The sequence below is a fragment of the Montipora capricornis genome, chromosome 10, assembly GCF_036669925.1.
Source record: "Montipora capricornis isolate CH-2021 chromosome 10, ASM3666992v2, whole genome shotgun sequence".
Taxonomy (NCBI): domain Eukaryota; kingdom Metazoa; phylum Cnidaria; class Anthozoa; order Scleractinia; family Acroporidae; genus Montipora; species Montipora capricornis.
This window is the reverse complement of record NC_090892.1, coordinates 2195501-2213000: the sequence shown is the minus strand read 5'-3', so window position 1 is coordinate 2213000 and position 17500 is coordinate 2195501. Positions and strand designations below refer to the sequence as shown.

The 17500-nt window shown below is 38.9% G+C and overlaps 2 protein-coding genes and 1 pseudogene across 2 annotated transcripts; 1 reads left to right on the top strand and 2 right to left on the bottom strand.

Moving 5' to 3' along the window:
- Window positions 1-3738: 3738 nt before the first annotated feature.
- Window positions 3739-9733, bottom strand: LOC138019316 (PC-esterase domain-containing protein 1A-like). Its single transcript, XM_068866063.1, has one exon. The coding sequence runs from the start codon at window positions 9597-9599 to the stop codon at window positions 7467-7469; it is 2133 nt and encodes a 710-aa protein (XP_068722164.1). The 5' UTR covers window positions 9600-9733; the 3' UTR covers window positions 3739-7466.
- A 311-nt stretch (window positions 9734-10044) lies between these two features.
- LOC138019317 (tetraspanin-33 pseudogene) lies at window positions 10045-12872 on the top strand (annotated as a pseudogene).
- LOC138019318 (glutamine--fructose-6-phosphate aminotransferase [isomerizing] 2-like) lies at window positions 12695-16172 on the bottom strand. The gene is made up of 3 exons (XM_068866064.1): window positions 16029-16172; window positions 15746-15907; window positions 12695-15020 (listed from the first exon to the last, which is right to left on the bottom strand). The coding sequence occupies exons 1-3, from the start codon at window positions 16059-16061 to the stop codon at window positions 14976-14978; spliced, it is 240 nt and encodes a 79-aa protein (XP_068722165.1). The 5' UTR covers window positions 16062-16172; the 3' UTR covers window positions 12695-14975.
- Between the last annotated feature and the right edge of the window lie 1328 nt (window positions 16173-17500).

The window sequence follows — 17500 nt, the reverse complement described above, 5'->3', positions numbered from 1 at the left end:
AACTCCGTGCACTGCGCTCATCGAATTGTGTGTGGGGTCTTAACGTCCCACAGAGTTTTTATGAACAGTGTTGGTCCGACTGGAGTTGAAATCACGACCTCACTAACGATAGTCCGTTGCACAACCAAAAATTTATTTGATAAGCTTACCCACTCCCTTCCCTACCCCCACCCCCTCCAACATAAGGACAAGAAATTAATATAAGGACAGAGTCACCGCAACAGCACAAGATAATCCATACTGTGGACTCGGGATCAAGTGGATCACAAACGGCAAGAAATAGGACGGTTGAGTGGTCGAACAGAGTATCATTTAAGGCATATTGTCTTGAATGTTGAATTGAATGTCCTTGGGTTTTCCTGGTTGCTGAAGAAGAACACAAGAACGTTTCAGTGCGATTGACAGGTAGGACAGAAGCATTCAAATATGTCAATAACAAATTGGCAGGAGATTTTAGGACCGGAGACGTGCTTTGTCAACCTCGTTCCCAGGGTCTCTCTTGTCTCAACGCCAATGGAGGCAGAGAAGAGAGACCCTGGGAACGAGGTTGGTGCTTTGTCAGATGAGATAAAAAGTAAAGTCAATTTGTTTAACGTCAGTAGTTCGTTCAGTTACGAAACTGATATCAATAGAAGCCGACGGTGCGCCTTTTAACCCCCCCCCCCCCCCTTCCCTTTTATAACTCAAGAAGGGAGAGCATTTAATTCGTCAAACTTCACAGTTATTTCTCTTTTTGTTACCTTGAAAACATGTTAAAAGATCGGCTTTCCAAAACAAGCGGTTGGCAATTTCACAGATGGCTTTTCGGGACTTTCGAGAAACGGGCCCCAGAGTAGAGAACCAACAACAACCAACCAACAATCCGGGAATTGATCCTGGGCCACATTGGTGGAAGGCGAGTGCTCTCGCCAATGCAACAGCCCTGCCCCCAAGGACCTATAGGTATGTTACATTTCGTAATGCCCCTGCGTGCACTTTGTAATCTACGACTCCAGTGCTTTAATACCATATGAGAGAGAAAATGACTTTTCCGGTGAATATGAAAGCGATTGAAATCTTACGCTAACTTGACAAGGGCGGTCTGGAGCTGTGAGTAGGAGTGGGATCTGTCGCATATGGTTTAGGGGCCGACATTTCCCTCCCTCAATGCCGTACCGAGGGGAAGGTCGGTATCTGAAAGCGGCGAAGGGCCAACTGCGTCCAAGAGCGATTGCACGGGCCGAAATCCCGGCATGACTCGTTTGGTACGACGCTCCGGCGCCATGTCCGGCGATACTGCGTTTTTCGCTCGTTTAAACATTCCGTCAGTGCATACGTAAATGTTCTGGCTCTCCGATATGTACCATACCAAAAAAAAATGCTGAATCGGGGGTCTTCCCTTGTCATGGAATGACAGAAACATCCAGAAATCTCTTTAGGCACGAACGAGTTAACTTGAGAAGCACGAGACTGGATTCACGCATCTTTTCGTACTTCTCGATCGAAAATCCATCCAAACGGCCCGGAGCTACTTTAGTCATAGAAGAAAGTCAAAATCCCGTAACTTCCGAGTGGTCGAAATGCGTGACAAGCGGCGCGATCCATTCAGCCAAAATTTCCAGAATTTTCAGTCCAAAACTTAATGGATCGGTTCGGTTAGTGGAAATTCACCGGTCAAAGTAGTTACCTTCAGATGCGACGGTCCTCTTTGACCGATCGCCCGGTTGTTTTTTGTTACCAGTACCTCTCAAAAATTAACAACATTAACGTCAAAACTGGCCCAAGAGGGAATGCAGCGAGATTGGTCCCAAGGCGCGTTCCATTTAGCCTGAGAAAATTTTCGAAAGTTCTGTCCGGAAATTTTAATTTGGTTGAATAGATCGCGCCCAAGATTCACGTGTGCCAGCTTCAAACGGCGTCCAATAGACTTTGTTCACGATGGGCGCCATGTTGGATTTGCTATTTTCATGCAAATTAGCTACACAACACAAGTTCGAGAGGTCATAACGAACATCAGACATCTTAGCTACACAGTTGATCTGTTTCACGTTCATTGAAGGTTTATCACCGAAGTAGTGAAATAGAATGATCATACAAGTGAAAAATGAGCAGATAACGAAGAAGAACTCAAAATGTCAAAAGCAATCAAAGATATAAAATTATTATCAAAGGTGTACTTTTAGCAATGTTATTTCAACATTTCAACTAGCCGAATTTCCGCAATTTGTCTTTTTTCCAGTGTTTGCCCCCCAGCATTACAAATGGCTAATTTGCATGACAATTTAAAAACCAACTTGGCGGCTATCATAAATAAAGCCTATTAAAAAGAGGCAATCGGGAAAGATGGTTTGAAGGCACAACGCGGACACATGTAATGTTCATATTTGACGAAATACTAGCAATTCGTCACTTAAGAAGACATGTCTACAGGGACGGCGGAGCGTATTTTGTATTGGGGGGTGGCTAACAAGCAAGCGCCGGAGACGCTAACTTGTAGGGGGTTCTGGGGAAATTCTCCGCTAGAAAATTTTGAAATCTTGGAACTCGGAAATGCTTCCTTCAGCATTCTCGACGAGATATCCAAAACATAAACGTGTATCAACCGTAAAATGAGAGATGATTTACTTCTTACTTTTATTTTTTGCTTGAAATTGGGTGAGCTAACCCTAGCCCTACCCCCCCCCCCCCCCCCCCCCCGTCTATGGGCTATTAGTCAAAACCCTAATATTCTTTCTTGCTGACGGCTCGTCTTCATAATCTTTTTGTCTAGTCGTTTCAAGATTTTGGAGCAGGAGATAGGAATCTCTCTTGTTAGTAGCTCAGTCAAGCCTGCAAGGAGCAGTCACCCTACCCCGAGAGTGTCCCTTAGTTCACAAGACTTCTTATTAACTAAAACCCAAGAATTCTTCGAAAGCCAGATGCAACCATTGCATTGCTGCTGATTAATAGGTAAGGCAACAACATTTCAATAATCAAAACAATAAACAAATTAAAAAAAACTCAGTAATATACTAAAACCTGTATTTACCCTTTCCAAGTAACAAGATTGCATTGACCCATTCGTCCCTGAAGCGGTTCCATTAGCCTGCTTAGCTGCTAGCAGTAGCTGGCGGTATTGTTGGAGCGGAGAATGGGGTGGAGCGCTGTGACCCTCCCCATTCTCCGTGCGGCATTTACCTCTCGCGCCAACAACACAGCCACAGCTACGCAGGCTACAGATCCATTGACGAGTAAAATCATCTGGCATTAGAGCAAGTCTCACTATCAGCACTAAAAGGGTTAATAATGCACCAGTTAATGTAAATCACCCCAGCTCCCACAAACTAGAAAAAGGCGGAAAGTTAGACAAAATGTCAACAGAAAGTAAGCTCCTGTTCCCGCCCCCAGGGCATAACTTCCATTCCAATCTCCCCGCCCCCACCAATGAAAGGGTACACGAATTTCGTCAAAAATGTCACTATTCAGTGACTTTAATGTACTTTTGGATGGCAAGCAAAAAGTAAGGATAAAACAGATTCACAAGCAACAACTTTAACGCAAGTTTCTTTCAGTCATTCAAATCGCTGTCTGGTTTGATCCCAGTCTAGGCGTGGCACGGTTTCTGGACTCAAATCCTCCAGCAGAGAAATACTGACGACGAAAAATCTTGTCCAAGACCCCGCGTACCGGGGCAGTTTTGAATCTCGCTTGGGTGGGGATTTAAACTGACTGTTGCATAATTATAATTAATTATTATATTTCTCCAGTCAGCAAAAAGAGTTAATGCAAACAAGATAGATCACTTCTTTAATGGATATATTGTATCTAGTAGATGGATACAATCAGATGATTCCTTTAACAATACTTTCTTTACTGTAAATACAAAAAAAACTGTATGAACTCTAAATACACCATTATTCATTTGTGATAATTCCTTAACCTTTGATAACATGACATGGCAATTAAATGACCTAAGACTTAACTTGAAATTTGTTGCACTGCAAATTTCATTAACATGTGGACTCAGAAATTTAATTTTGACAGTTAAGCAACTGAAAACCACTGTAGTGGAACAGGCTTATGGGTCACATTCGGTGTTGCAACTGGTGGATTTTAACCATCCTCTAACTGCCACAACAAATTAGCTAGACGGCAGTGTGAAACAAAACAGATGATTGCTATTTAAACTTTAGAGTCTGCATGTATATGAAAGGTGCAATAATAAAATATTATCAACCAAAGTTAATAGGTATCAAACATTATTTTTGTCAACCACTATTAAATAAAATCAGCCAAGCAACTAATACTGGTCAGTGCATATTTAGGCACCAGAAAACATTCCTCACTTGAGTGGTTCATTCTGAGGATTAAACAACTTCCCAACCAGTGACCAGAAAGGTAATATGGTAAGCCAATTTTAGCCAAATGATCGAGCTGACTGCAACCACTCCTATGTAGGACCTTTTCATAACCCTTCATAAATCCTAGAGCTAAGAGGACACAAGTAACAAGTATTTCACAATATTACGCATTGACAGACCTTTATTACTACATATGATCGAATGGTGATGAGTGAATAGACCATTTGCGAGTTCATGTCTGCCTCCTCTTTGAAGCGAGTCCAAGTGATAAGTTTTTGTGATAGTAATTAGTTCTACTTTATTTATGAATGAAAACTGATTTCCAAATGAAAAACTTTGCACTTAGACTCGCTTTGAAGAGAAGGCAGCCATGAACTCGGAAATGACCTATTAAATTAGAAATAATTTCACACGCATTTTGTTAAAATTATAATATCCCAAGCTTTTGGGCAAGAGAAATTAGAATTTTGACCAAAATTAATTTCAATGAAACCATTTCTTAATTTCAGAAGCATACCATTTGATTACCTGTGAACATCATGGGTGACAAATTACGCTCATAATAACAGGGTTCCTTGATTCATATACTGTATCAATCCAAGCACTGGAAGGCTTTAAATGCAGAGTTTGTTTTAAGTTCACAATTTTCTGAATTGCTGGGCAAAAATCCCCCGCCCTTTAGAATCCTTCTTACTGTTTATAAAATGCCAAGTCAGCTGTCCAATATTCCTTACATGATTGACTAATAATAATTAATCACGAATGAACTGAAAACGGCACCCATGTTAGCAAAATACACTTCACTGAAAATAGCATTAATTAAGGCTATTTCATGTCTAAACGTTTTCAAGTGTAAATAACTTATTGTCACATGGCAAAGGAAAACTGGCTTACACAAAATTCTAGTGAAAAGGTACAAAGTTAAAACTTAACCCTATTAAAGGGATTGCAAAGACCTAACCCTAACAAAAACAAAAACAAGAACCTTGCTTCAGATTGTTTTCACTGTCATGCCATAAGATGAAAAAGGACAAGAACATGAAATGTTGTGGTAGACCAATACACAGACAACCTGACCAAGTCTGAGGTCTGCGCGGTACATTGTTTCCGAGTGTGACACCCAACTTTATAGAGTTTTGAATGGAGCTGCCAAGTTGGTAGCATTTTTCACCAATATAGAAACCAGAAATCAAAAAATATGTCTGGCGTTCATGTTACCAAGAAAGCACTTCCTTTTCACTCCGGAGACAGTACACATGCCAATGAACACATTTTCTAATATACTTAGCTTGAAACGTTTAAAGCATGGAGAAAAACAACAAGACATCCTTTTTCCCAATCAAAACAGGTTTCAGTATTTGGTGTCATGAAAAGTGACAATTCGGAAATTCAAATGCTAGATTTTCAAAGACAAAAACCTTACTGAACCGAGAACTTGTACAAAGATTTACTTCTAGGTCATCTTCAACCTCGTATTAATAAAAATCCAGAAGACTTTAACAACATCACTGTGAAAACTATCCGTAGCAATTTTCTAATTTCACATGAGAAATTATAAATTCATGCTAAAATTTGATGTCCAAAATTAAAGAGTAATTTTTCACCCATGACAAACAGTGACAAACATATTTTTGCAAACTCTCTGATCTATAAGCAAATTCCACGGCTCTTTAATACACAACTACTCATCTGGGTCTTACAAGGAGAGCATAACTTACAATGTATTATTTTTAATATTAACATAAAAAAGACCACTAGCAAAAATGCATTAATCAGAAAGCATTGTCAAGGCTGCTGTCTAATCAAATTTTTCCCCGAGCCCTTTGGGCTTCCTACGTTGAAAGTTTGTAGCCTAAGTCATTTTTTCAAGAGCCCAGAATTAATTAATTAAAAGTGAGGATGAATCACCTTGTGATAAGCCAGGCGCCTGGTCGGGCTACTCATTCAAAAATTTGGTCGCCCACGCTCGCAAGTAAGGCACCCCAGGCGACCCGGGTGACTGTTGGGCAGCAGCCTTGATTGTCAGTCATTAGTCTTAAAATTACAGCTTGACCCCTTACTTGGTGAGTGTTTTCAAAAACATGATATTTTTAATGATAGGTGCACTTAACACATTGAACTTCAACTATTCAACTACCTGAATGAATAAAAATGCAAAATCACTAAAATGCCAGGTGTCTAACCATAAGAACTTACTATTTCCTGACTGTTAAATAAAAATAAACAACAAAAATCACAAGTCCCAAGAACCTCACTGTGCTGACAAAATTGCTTAAATTGTTCCCAGAAGTTGTTTGCAGGAAAAACTACAGTGATTCAGCTTGCAGAGCAAGGACAAAATTAATGTGGTGTCAGAGGAAAACTAAGCATACCAGTAATCACACTTGTAGACAAAACAGTATTTTGGGTGTCGGAAATAGGCCATAAAGATGAAAAAGCAATGTCATTGTGGGAATACTTGTAAAGAACATAACCCTTATAAATATCTCAGTATACACATACAACCGCAAAGCAATTTAATTGACTAAATAATCGCACTAGTCATTGGAACCTATTGCATGAAGGTAAAATTAACTCATTGACCCCTGGGAGTGAGAAATAGACTTTACACTGTCCAACGCCAGATGATTTAACTTGTCAATGGTGGGCAGTCAGGAGTCAATGGGCTAACAACTTCTTCCTCTAATAAAAAACCCCCTTCAATTTAAAGGAATACGCGGGGCTTTTGTTCTAAACTTAACCTAAACTATTTAGCGCCATTTTTACAATACAAGTTTCACTAAAACATGTCTCGAAGTCATGCAAAAACTGAACAGCTGCACTTCAGCCATCAAACCACTACCAATTCAAGACAAAATAACGACATTTAATGCTGTATAGCTTACACAATTGTTGCTGCAAATTCTGCACAGATTTAACCACACCCCTTAATCCCAACTTGACCCCTCAATTTATGATGGGAAAAGAAATCATGTTTCTGATGTGAACAGACTTGCACAAAACCTACTGCAACATCATAAAGCTAACGAGGGACTTAAATCAATCTTTGCTTCATAATCTTCATTGATTGAATGGTCATGTTTTTACACCATGAATATCAATCTCGTGGAGTTATAACGTAAAATGAATTTAAAACATCAAAATTCTTCAAATAAAACTGTCATAAGTTAAAGCACATTTAACATCTTGACAAACCTCAGGAGAGTTGGGCCTATCAGTCTGAAGTTCTTCTGTGTGGCTCTCTTTAGTATCCTTCAAAGGAGACCCTTCCGATCTGATAATAGGACCTACATTCCCACCAACATGGGGGCTGCCGTCTTCCCGAGCACACTTTATGGGTGAAACTTCATTGTCAGCCTCATCCTCTGGACATTTTCGTTTCATGCCTCGATAATCATCACTGCCTTCCTCACAAGCAATCTTGCATGACCTTGATTCTTCATCCCCCTCTCCATCATGCTTCCTTTTTAATCCAGCCCACTGAGTACCCTCACTTGTCAACTCTTCATGTAGGTCTTTGTTATCACTGCATCCCTCATCAATGACATGAGCATCATTAGGCTGTTTAGAAGTGTCAATGGACGCACCCTTTGTTTCATTTTCCTGACTATCAACATTTTCTGTTGGACAGGACTTCTTTGTAGATTCTCTCTCCGCTTCATTGTTGTTATGATCTGAACTATCAGTGCCATTAGCAATGACAGAAACCTCACTATTTTGTAAAGTGGAGGAATTTGGTGGTGTGTGTTCAGTGCTTGATCTGCCTGGAACCTCAGTGCTTTGGTTAGCCCCTGAAATTTGAGGCGTCTCTTTTGAAACACTTTCAGGTTTTGAAAACTCTGTATTTTTACTGCTTAAAGAATTCTGAGGAGTTATTGAAGCACTTTGCCTGTTTTGAGTTGCACTTGTTAGAGGTGTACTAGTGCTGCTAGAACTTGACTGGTATCTATGTGCCCGAAGTTGGCTTAGCTTTTTAAATCGATTTCTATACCGGTCACCTTCATTGAAGAAGCCAAATGATGGATTACTTAGAGGTGTTGGGAGCAACCCCTGTGCAACACCTGACCTGAAAGACCTGAGATGCAGAGGGTCTGACTGGATCACTGGTTTAAACAAAGTTTTCCCTGGTAAATATGCTATCTGAGGTGTTGAAAAATTCAGATCAATATTTTCTATCGAATGATACCGAGTTGGGAAAAAGTAAGGCGTTGGGGTGGAAAGTCGTTGATATTCTCTGGCCCTTCCTGAGACATTGGTAAATGGCAGATTATAGCTTACGCTTACATTACTCCTGCTACTGCTATAAGGGCTTGCTAACAGAGGTGAGGGGGTGAGGTATCTGTCATAGCTTGGAGAAACTCCCCAGTAGCCTGGAGGCACATAATATTCAGTTTCATAGTCGTCGTAGCCTATTGCTGTAGGGGAAAAACTCCAGTTGTCTATTACCGGGTAATAGCTCGACAACCTCAACCTGGAGTTCTTCCTGTTGTCCTGACGCTTTACAACTTGGACAGGTGGGGCGGGAATTCTCCGGTTCCATGCTTTGCAAATCTCTGTCAGAATGAGGTTTGAAATCTTACGATGAGCTCTCATGCCCCAATGAATACCGTCTTCAGCTTGTTGGAATGTATCATTATCTTTCAGTTCAGTGAATAGGTCTAAGTAGATTTTATTCCGTTGGTTTGTAGCCAACCAAGCGAAATTGTTCGCGGTTTTGATCTTGTCGACTGGGATGGTGAGGAAACCTTTCCGAAGGAATCCGCCTTTACATCTTTCGGCCAATGGAAGAGCACCATTCCAAATGAAGACCAGACGCGCGGAGAAGGCTTCATTAATCTCGTTCATTAGTTTTTCCAAATTCTCTCTATATTGCGACATATCTGTGTCGCCATAGTGGTGTAAATCCCAGAATGTGGAATTCATAACAATGACGTCTGGCTGCCATGTTTTCAATTCATTTAGAATGGACATCATGTGCTCGCTGTAGCATCGAGTCACAAAGTAATACTTGAAGAATACCTTTTCCCCCGAGAATTGACGAACTTCCCGGTAACCCACACCGTTCACCATTTTTCCTTCCAGCTTTCCTCCTTGGAGCAATTTGTCTCCAAGAAAAGACAGTTCTCCTTTCGCGCGTAACTCTTGCTCTGACAGATAGCGACTGTTTTCTTGTGTCCACAAGCAAATAAGGTCTTTGTACACAGAGCGTTGTATGGAGTCGCCAATAACGATTAATTTCTTGTTTTCCAAAAGCTCATGAACATCCTCGCTGAAAAACATGGCTATTTCGTCGCAAATTGAGACTACAGTTCTTCAAGGGCGTCAAAACCGAAAGATTGAAAATATTCTTCTTCCCATGTGATCTGACTGTCACTCATGTGCGTCATACTTCCCGAGAGTGCTCGCTCTCGTTTCCCAGAGCCCTCCGCGACCAAAGAAAACAGAGGGCTCTGGGAACAATAATTTTCTTTGCACTTTCCGCGCCCAGAAGTTTAATACACAGGTAATAATTATTCGTTTTACTTTTTTATACTTACTGTAAGCTCGAAGGTCCGAGGACTCCGAGACAACGCTACGCATGTGAGAGAAAAGCCCTAGGAACGAGGGCAGGCGCACTTTCACAGATAATTATTTTGCCGTCTTTTTGCCCGTGCATGTGCACAAACGAATTTCGAAAAAGTTCTCCCCAAAGAGATCATCTGTCTCCTGTATTTAAAGATTGATAGATCTTTTCACAAGACTTGCAATTTGCATGATAAAGTATTTAAAAAATTGCGTGACTTTTTCGTTTGGACAATCCCATCATGCACTTCGGCAAATCATGCCCATGGAGAGAAACCCCTGCAAAACTTTTTATCATCAAGCAAAATGCGTCGCTCAACAAGAGTCCATCCATTGCGACCGAACAACCAGGTTTCGTCATATCCTGAAAAATCTACTTACTGCGTCAAGTACTTCATATTTTCCATGAATATTTTGTTTTGGTTCGTGAGTTGCTTAATCTTGGCCATTGCGACGTACGCTATGTTAGAAAAACAAGAAATCTATGGCCAGCTAAGCCGTCTTACAACTGACCCGGCAGTCTTGTTGCTGTGTATTGGTCTTCTGATGTTCATTATATCATTTACTGGTTGTATTGGAGCACTGAGAGAAAATACATGTTTGCTCAAATTCTATTCCTTTTTTCTTGGATTATTGTTGCTGTTTGAGATTACAGCTGCAATCCTTGGTTACGTTTACTACGGCAAAGTCAGGAAAGAAATTCATAACGCCTTTGTACAGATGATCGACAATTATTTGGATGATCCTGATCTTCAATTGGTTATTGATAGCTTGCAGAAAGAGCTTAAGTGTTGTGGATCCGAAACGTACACTGACTGGGAAAGGAATGTTTATTACAATTGTTCTTCTCCAGCGATCGAAAGATGTGGTGTTCCTTATTCCTGCTGCATATCAAATGAAGTCAATTCCCAGTGTGGATTCGGTGCCTTGGCAATCTCGAAAGATGAAGCCGCCAACATCATTTATACAAAAGGATGCTTGGAAGGCGTCGAAGATTGGTTTCGTGGCAACTTAGTTTTAATGGCGTCCATTGCAGCTTGTTTACCAATTATTCAAATCATTGGGTTCTGTTGTGCTAGACGTTTTACGTCCGACATTAAAGAAGTACTGGTAATGCAAGGTCGCGGCTAAGTTCTTCAATATAATTTGGTACCAGTTAAGCTATTAAGCCTGCTTTAAGTGGTGCTTAGATTAGCCCTCGAGAATTCGTCTTGTATAAAAATTGTGAGGGATTCTTTCGGAACCTTGTGAAGACCAAGACTTTTCAAGGCTATATAACTTAGAAACAGTATATAATTATGTCACATGTGATATTTTGATCTCATGTGAAGCTTCAGGAAAGAAAAGAATTGGGGCCTAGTCTGTCACATCCCCTATCATATGGACCCCAAGCCCCTGCTTCAAAGCTGTGGCAATTCATGTCCTCCTCCTTGAACTTATCTGATAAACACAATTGCTAATTGGCTTGAAACTGTGTATATCAGATAAATTCGGTCACTGCGTCCCACGACTTGTGGTAGCAGAGAAAAAAAGGGAGATAAAAATCATACTCGTTGAAAGGGTTTGAACCTGGAGTTTTAATTCTATAGGAACCGCTTCACCACTGAAGATGAAGACACTGCTTCTAAAAAAAAAAAATTTACGTGACTCCCATAGAGTATTCTTGCTGAAGAGTAATTAGGCTTAAGTGATTAGAGTGTAATGTGAAGTGCTAAGTATCTACCCTATATGAACCATGTGAGCATTAGCCCTACTAATGGAAATGGGCCCACACAAGGACAGAGAAAAACTCTGACCAAGGTGGGAATTGAACCCACGACCTTAGGGTTGGATCACGGGAGCAGGCCATGGGAACTGATGATGTTAAAGTCACAGCAATGAACATGTACAAGTACAAGGAGGGATTACATTTTTTCAAACGTTGGCCGTGTACATGTAGCACTTATATTTGAACAGACTTAACTGATTAGAGTGTAATGTGAAGTGCTAAGTATCTACCCCATATGAACCATGTGAGTGTTAGCCCTACTAATGGAAATGGGCCCACAAGAGGACATAGAAAAACTCTAGATTACTGGTAATTAGGCGTAAGCTTTGATTTTAAAATGTTAAGCTTTGTCGTCAAGTTTGCTAACTGACCTTTTGCAGTGTTTAATATTGTTTGTTGGCAAGTGATAATATAGCATTATCAAAGTAATAGTGTTTAACACATTATCCCTGAGCAGCTAGCGGTGTGGTGGTCAAGTGGTTACGTGACGGGTTAAATTAATCAACATTCCCAGGTTTGAGTCCTATGTCCATACACTTGGATTATCTTTTCAAACATACGACCATTTCCCACAAGTCCTGGGACAAAGTGTCCAAAATTAAAGATAACAGTCAATTCCAAGCAAATTAGCAATTGTGTGTATCAGATAAATTCGAGGAGGAAGACATGTTGCAACATATTGGGCCATTACAAAACATTGAAGAATGTTTTGGTTCACTGTTACAACAGGTAGGATGCACATTGGAAGACGTGTGTTTGACATTAGTGATAGGAAAATGTTGATTTATATCTAGTACAGAGTGTGTTCATTGATGTGACCAGGAGCCATATTTGCATACTAAAAGAAAATGAATTTTGTGAAATAGAGTTCAATTCCCAAAAGAATATTTCACTTCTCCAACACGGCCACTGTTTTTCCCTAAGCCACCGTTTTTTTTTTGTTTTTTTTTTTGGTAACTGTGAGTTTTTCCCAAGTGTGTGTGGTCAGAATGGAAAACTTGTATTAAAGCTTGAGTCCTTAATACCACAAGAACTAGCCTCAACACAATAGTATCAGCAACATTTCAAATAAATGCTGCATTTTAATCCAATATATATCCTCAATATATTACCACAAGCCCTGAAATACATGCTATTTTAAAACGTGTGAACCAAATTGACATAATAAGAACTCTGTAAATCTTTATGTAGAATAAAAATGAGTAATCTGATATAACTACAAATAATGACTATCCTGATTTGTTATCTGTAAAAGCAATACATGCATTCATGGTACTCAACATAGCCCAGTTCATACAAAGGTACTTGTGACAAAACAATGACCTAACAACATAAGAGAAAGTGCATGCAAACTGATATAATGACATTCTTAAAGTCAAGTTTGTACTTCTGTTCTAGCATGAACAACACATCATAAAAATATAAATGGAAGATACTAACAAACATGAAGACAAAAGGGAAAACAGATACAGTATTCCATAATATTCCGAGTATGTTGCCAGGTCTGTCATTAGGTTTGAAGTGTGAACTGAGCTTTCAATACTGCCCCAATATTTTCCCAATAATATTACCTTGCTAATGTTAGTATTAAAATGCTAATTTTCTCAGGATGTTCTTGTCCTTTAGAGTAGTGCTCAAAAGATTGTGGGCTATGAGACAATACTAATAATTTTTTATAGTTTGCCTTTGAGTAAAATGTTTAGGTTGCGTTGTAAGTTTACCCAAAACACATGAGTGCCAATTTCTCAACGTTCTGAAACTCTGATGCTTTTTATGAGACAAGAATCTGATAAAAAAGCTGGTCTTGGGGAAGAAAAAAAAAAGAAAAGGAAAATAACTAGAATCTCATGCTTTAAAACATCCCTTTGGCTAAAAATACAGGCAGAATTCTGGTACCTAGAATGGGAGTAAAGAGTTCCAGAACTTATGAGAAGTGCACTTCCGAGAGAAATACATTTATCTTGTTAGTCAGAAATTAGCCTGATTAACATGAAGTGTAATGTTATTTTGAGTGGGTGTTTTGTAAATGATGAAGGTCCAAATATGCTAATCACTTGACAGTAGTAGCTAGACTAATAATCTTGCTAGATAGTAAATTAATCTTTTTACAATAACTTCAAAATTCTCGCACCATCATTGGCTAATTTTTACTATCAACAAGCGGACAGACACATGAATTTATAATTTATGCGATGATGCGTTATTGCTCACGTCAGATTGAAGTTTCTCGCATGTTAATTTCTCACGTTTTAACTTAATTTTGACCCCTCTGCCTTTTTGTTATTGTAAAAAACAAATTGATGTCATTGAATTTCGTCAGAACATTGTCAAAGTAGTCTGCAGATCCACTCAGGTATCGCGCCGTGGATCCAAAGCTACTTTGACAATGTTATGACGAAATTCATGATTAATAACTGGACAGACGCTTGAAAAATTGACATCAATTTGTTAAATGCCACTGAAATAAGGTTCCATAATTTCAAAATTGGAAGTCTTATCCAGAAGGAGAATGTGATCAGTGGTTTCAATGATATTAAGTACTGACAGCCAACGAAAAGTGTCAGCTACTTCACTGAGAGAAGTAGGCAAACATTTTTAAACACAAAGACACATTCTAAAAGGCCTGGTTCCTCATCTCTTCAAGTTTACTGTGATTGGCCTTTATACCACCATTCCTGAAATGTTTTCATATTTTTTTGACTACTTTTTTGAAAACTCTGAAAAATACTGCTCAGTGTGCAATACTTATGGAATTTTTGTTAATGATATGTACTACACTTAAATCATTTTGAAAATGTATGCATGATTTTTAATTAAAATAAGCTATAAATTTTAAATAATTTAATTTTTTGTTATAATCGATGAGGCTAATCTTAACTTGGTACAACCATGTAACTAAGAATGGTGTGACTAGTAAGTACTGTGGCAATGTACTGATATGATAAAAACCAACTAAGTCACTAGAAATATAAATGGGACCTCTGTCCTAGGTCACTAGCTAAATTTCAAATTATCTTCTATTTATGATGTAATTTGAACTATCAGTTACACCATTTTAAAATAAGGCCATCCTCCCTTTTTTTTGTTTAGTGTCAAATGCGTTTGCTGATATTGGGTTGGTTGGTCGGATTGAAATAAAAAACCCACAAGAACTCTCGGAATAGGAGGCCTGGTACCCCAGCTGTGGAGCCTGAGCCCCAAATCAATATGGCAGCAAAGTTGGTTGATCATGTTATTGAAGAATTAAAACATGTTTTCCTCTATGCTGTTAGGGTTGGTCAGACAACGCTAAACAGAGATAAAAAGAGTATGGCCTAAGGAACGAATCACTCCACTGTGACGGACTTGGCCAAATTTCTTGGGCAATCAACCTGCAAAAAATAGATCAGAGTGAGAATGACATAATTCAAACGTAACAATTGCACTTTGGGACGCTGGTGAGGTTACATTTTTGGGTGACTGTGGGCCTTACAATTTACGATCACAAAAACAGAAAACACATGTTCCCTGCCTGGAACAGGGGTAAACTGCATCCTCCTTCTCTCTCTTCTTTGCAAACTACATTTAGGTTGTAAAGTTCGGTGTGGTCTTTTACTTAAACAACCACCACTCCTAGCCAAAGGAGACCATTATTGTACACCACAAAGTTCTTGATGCACAGTTATTACAATCTAACCAGCTTTTCGGAGAGGTTCAAATCCCAAAGTGCCTTACTGCACTGAGTGGTTAATGGATCTTGATTATCTACAGTTCCAAGCAGGGTGTCAATTAAAATAGCAATCATGATAATCTTTATTTATATCACTTAACCTTTTGTCAACCCAGGTGTCTGCATATCATCATCAAATGGCCTTGAGCACCCAACTTTGTCTTTCATCCCTTAAATTAAGCTTGGCGACTTATTTACAGTTCAACACACGTCTCAGACACCCACTACACTACCAATGAACTTTATACTGTATGATTATAATAATATACATTTTGGGACAAATGAAGTAATGTCAATCATGAATTTTATTACCGTAGTAGACTCCCCATAAACAAGAATTCAAACGTTTGCATGATTTCCTTAATTTCTAACAGTGCATGTACTCACATCATATCCTTTCAGCACAGCAATGTGGAATGAAAGTAGTTGTAAAGGGATAACAGACAAGATTCCTTGGAGACAGTCCACAGTCTTGGGTACTTCAAGTGTGCGAAATGCATGTGATTTCACCTCTTCATCGCCTTCATTGCAAATAATGATGGGCCGACCCTGAAGCATAAGAAAATGACAATAATTATGACTGGGCACCCGGTACATAAAAATGTAGGTAACGTAAAATGTTTAAATAAATTCTTAGGAAAAAATGTGTGAGCAACTGTGCATATCTTACCTGACGCGCTGTAACCTGTTGCAAGGCATTCATACATTCTAAAGGGGAAAAATATATCACAAAAATCTACATTAATATTATTTATGGTTCCATAAACTATTTCTCCTGCTCAAGAATAACAAACCTTACTTTAAAGGAATTTATTTGCTTTTGTGCATTGCCTATTCGTTTCTTTTATTCGGGGCAAACTTGTAAGCACCTTTGTATTTGCTTGCATTTGTTCTTGTATTGTCTTAACCAATAGTTATTGGGTCGAGACATCTGGGTCAGCCAATGTTGAATTATGCTAGTTAGTTTTACTGGGTGATTTTCTTTTCAACTTGTTAGTTTTTTTCCAAACTAGGTGATTTTATTTTTAACTAGGTCATATTTTTTCAAATAGGTAATTTTTCAAAAACTGTGTAAAATTTTCTCTCTGCTGCTATCAAAGGCCAACAATTTTAATTTTAGGGATTAGGGTCAAATGCTCAGCTTAGTGATTTGGTTACTGAGCCTTATTTTGAATGATTAGCTTTCATGTAAGGTTAGGGACACTGGCCGTGTTTGAGAATTAGAGTTAGCTTTCAATTAGTGATTAGGGTTATGCAATGTCTTATTTGAACAGTTAGCATTCCAGGAGGTGTATGACAACTGCAGACTGTGCCTACATATATTGCTGATAAACAGTATTTAAGTCTAAGTACCCATTTGATTAGCGCTGATAAATTACCTAATTAAAAAAAATTTATGGGAACGAAAAACTTAACTGTAACATTTACATTGCAGAGTTTAACATAATGCTCAGTCTCCATCAAAAAATGCTGTCCGTTTAATTTCCGGGTTGTTATTAGTAGAACGCGGCCAGATACCCAAAAAGGCAGGCCACAGTTAAAAGTCAGTTTAAAAACATAATGACACCCTGAGTTTGAGTTTTGAGTAATATTGCACACTAGCTTCAAAATTATGGAGGTCCAATTCTTTTCAAGTGTGCATTCCCACAATGTAAAACTGCCTCTCAAGGACACACTCTTTCATCAAACTAATCAATATAATAATTTATGTCTTATCTTGATTAAATGGATGTTAAGGAGAAAAGTTCCAGTAACAAGTTAAAGAAAATACCTTAACACAGCATCTCTTGTCACCAACATGATGACTGGCATGGCTTGTCTACTAGAGCAAGGGGGACCGTGCTTGAGCTCCCCGGAAAGAATACCTCTGAGTGCATGTAAGTTAACTCCTTGATTTCTGCAGATACAAAGGTTTTACTTTAAAATATCACGGACTCGTATGCGTCAGACTTAAACAACATTGAAAAGGTTGCATCATCAATAGGCAAGGCTTGACACTAACAACCCCACACTAGTCAGATTGTCTAAATTTACTTTTGGCTAATTACATTGGAAATATCTCACAAAATAGTGCAAATTTTTATTTCTGAAAAGCACATATCAATATTGGTTCTTTTTATTATGAAAGAGACCTATTTACAG

Bases quoted from the DNA above. Each gene is read 5' to 3' on its own strand.
- LOC138019316 (XM_068866063.1), bottom strand. From the start codon at position 9,599: ATGTTTTTCAGCGAGGATGTTCATGAGCTTTTGGAAAACAAGAAATTA.
- LOC138019318 (XM_068866064.1), bottom strand. From the start codon at position 16,061: ATGAATGCCTTGCAACAGGTTACAGCGCGTCAG. The intron at 15,908-16,028 runs GTAAGATATGCA...CTTATGCTTCAG, and splicing joins AACAGGTTACAGCGCGTCAG to GGTCGGCCCATCATTATTTG. The intron at 15,021-15,745 runs GTGAGTACATGC...TATTTTTTGCAG, and splicing joins CTGTGCTGAAAGGATATGAT to GTTGATTGCCCAAGAAATTT.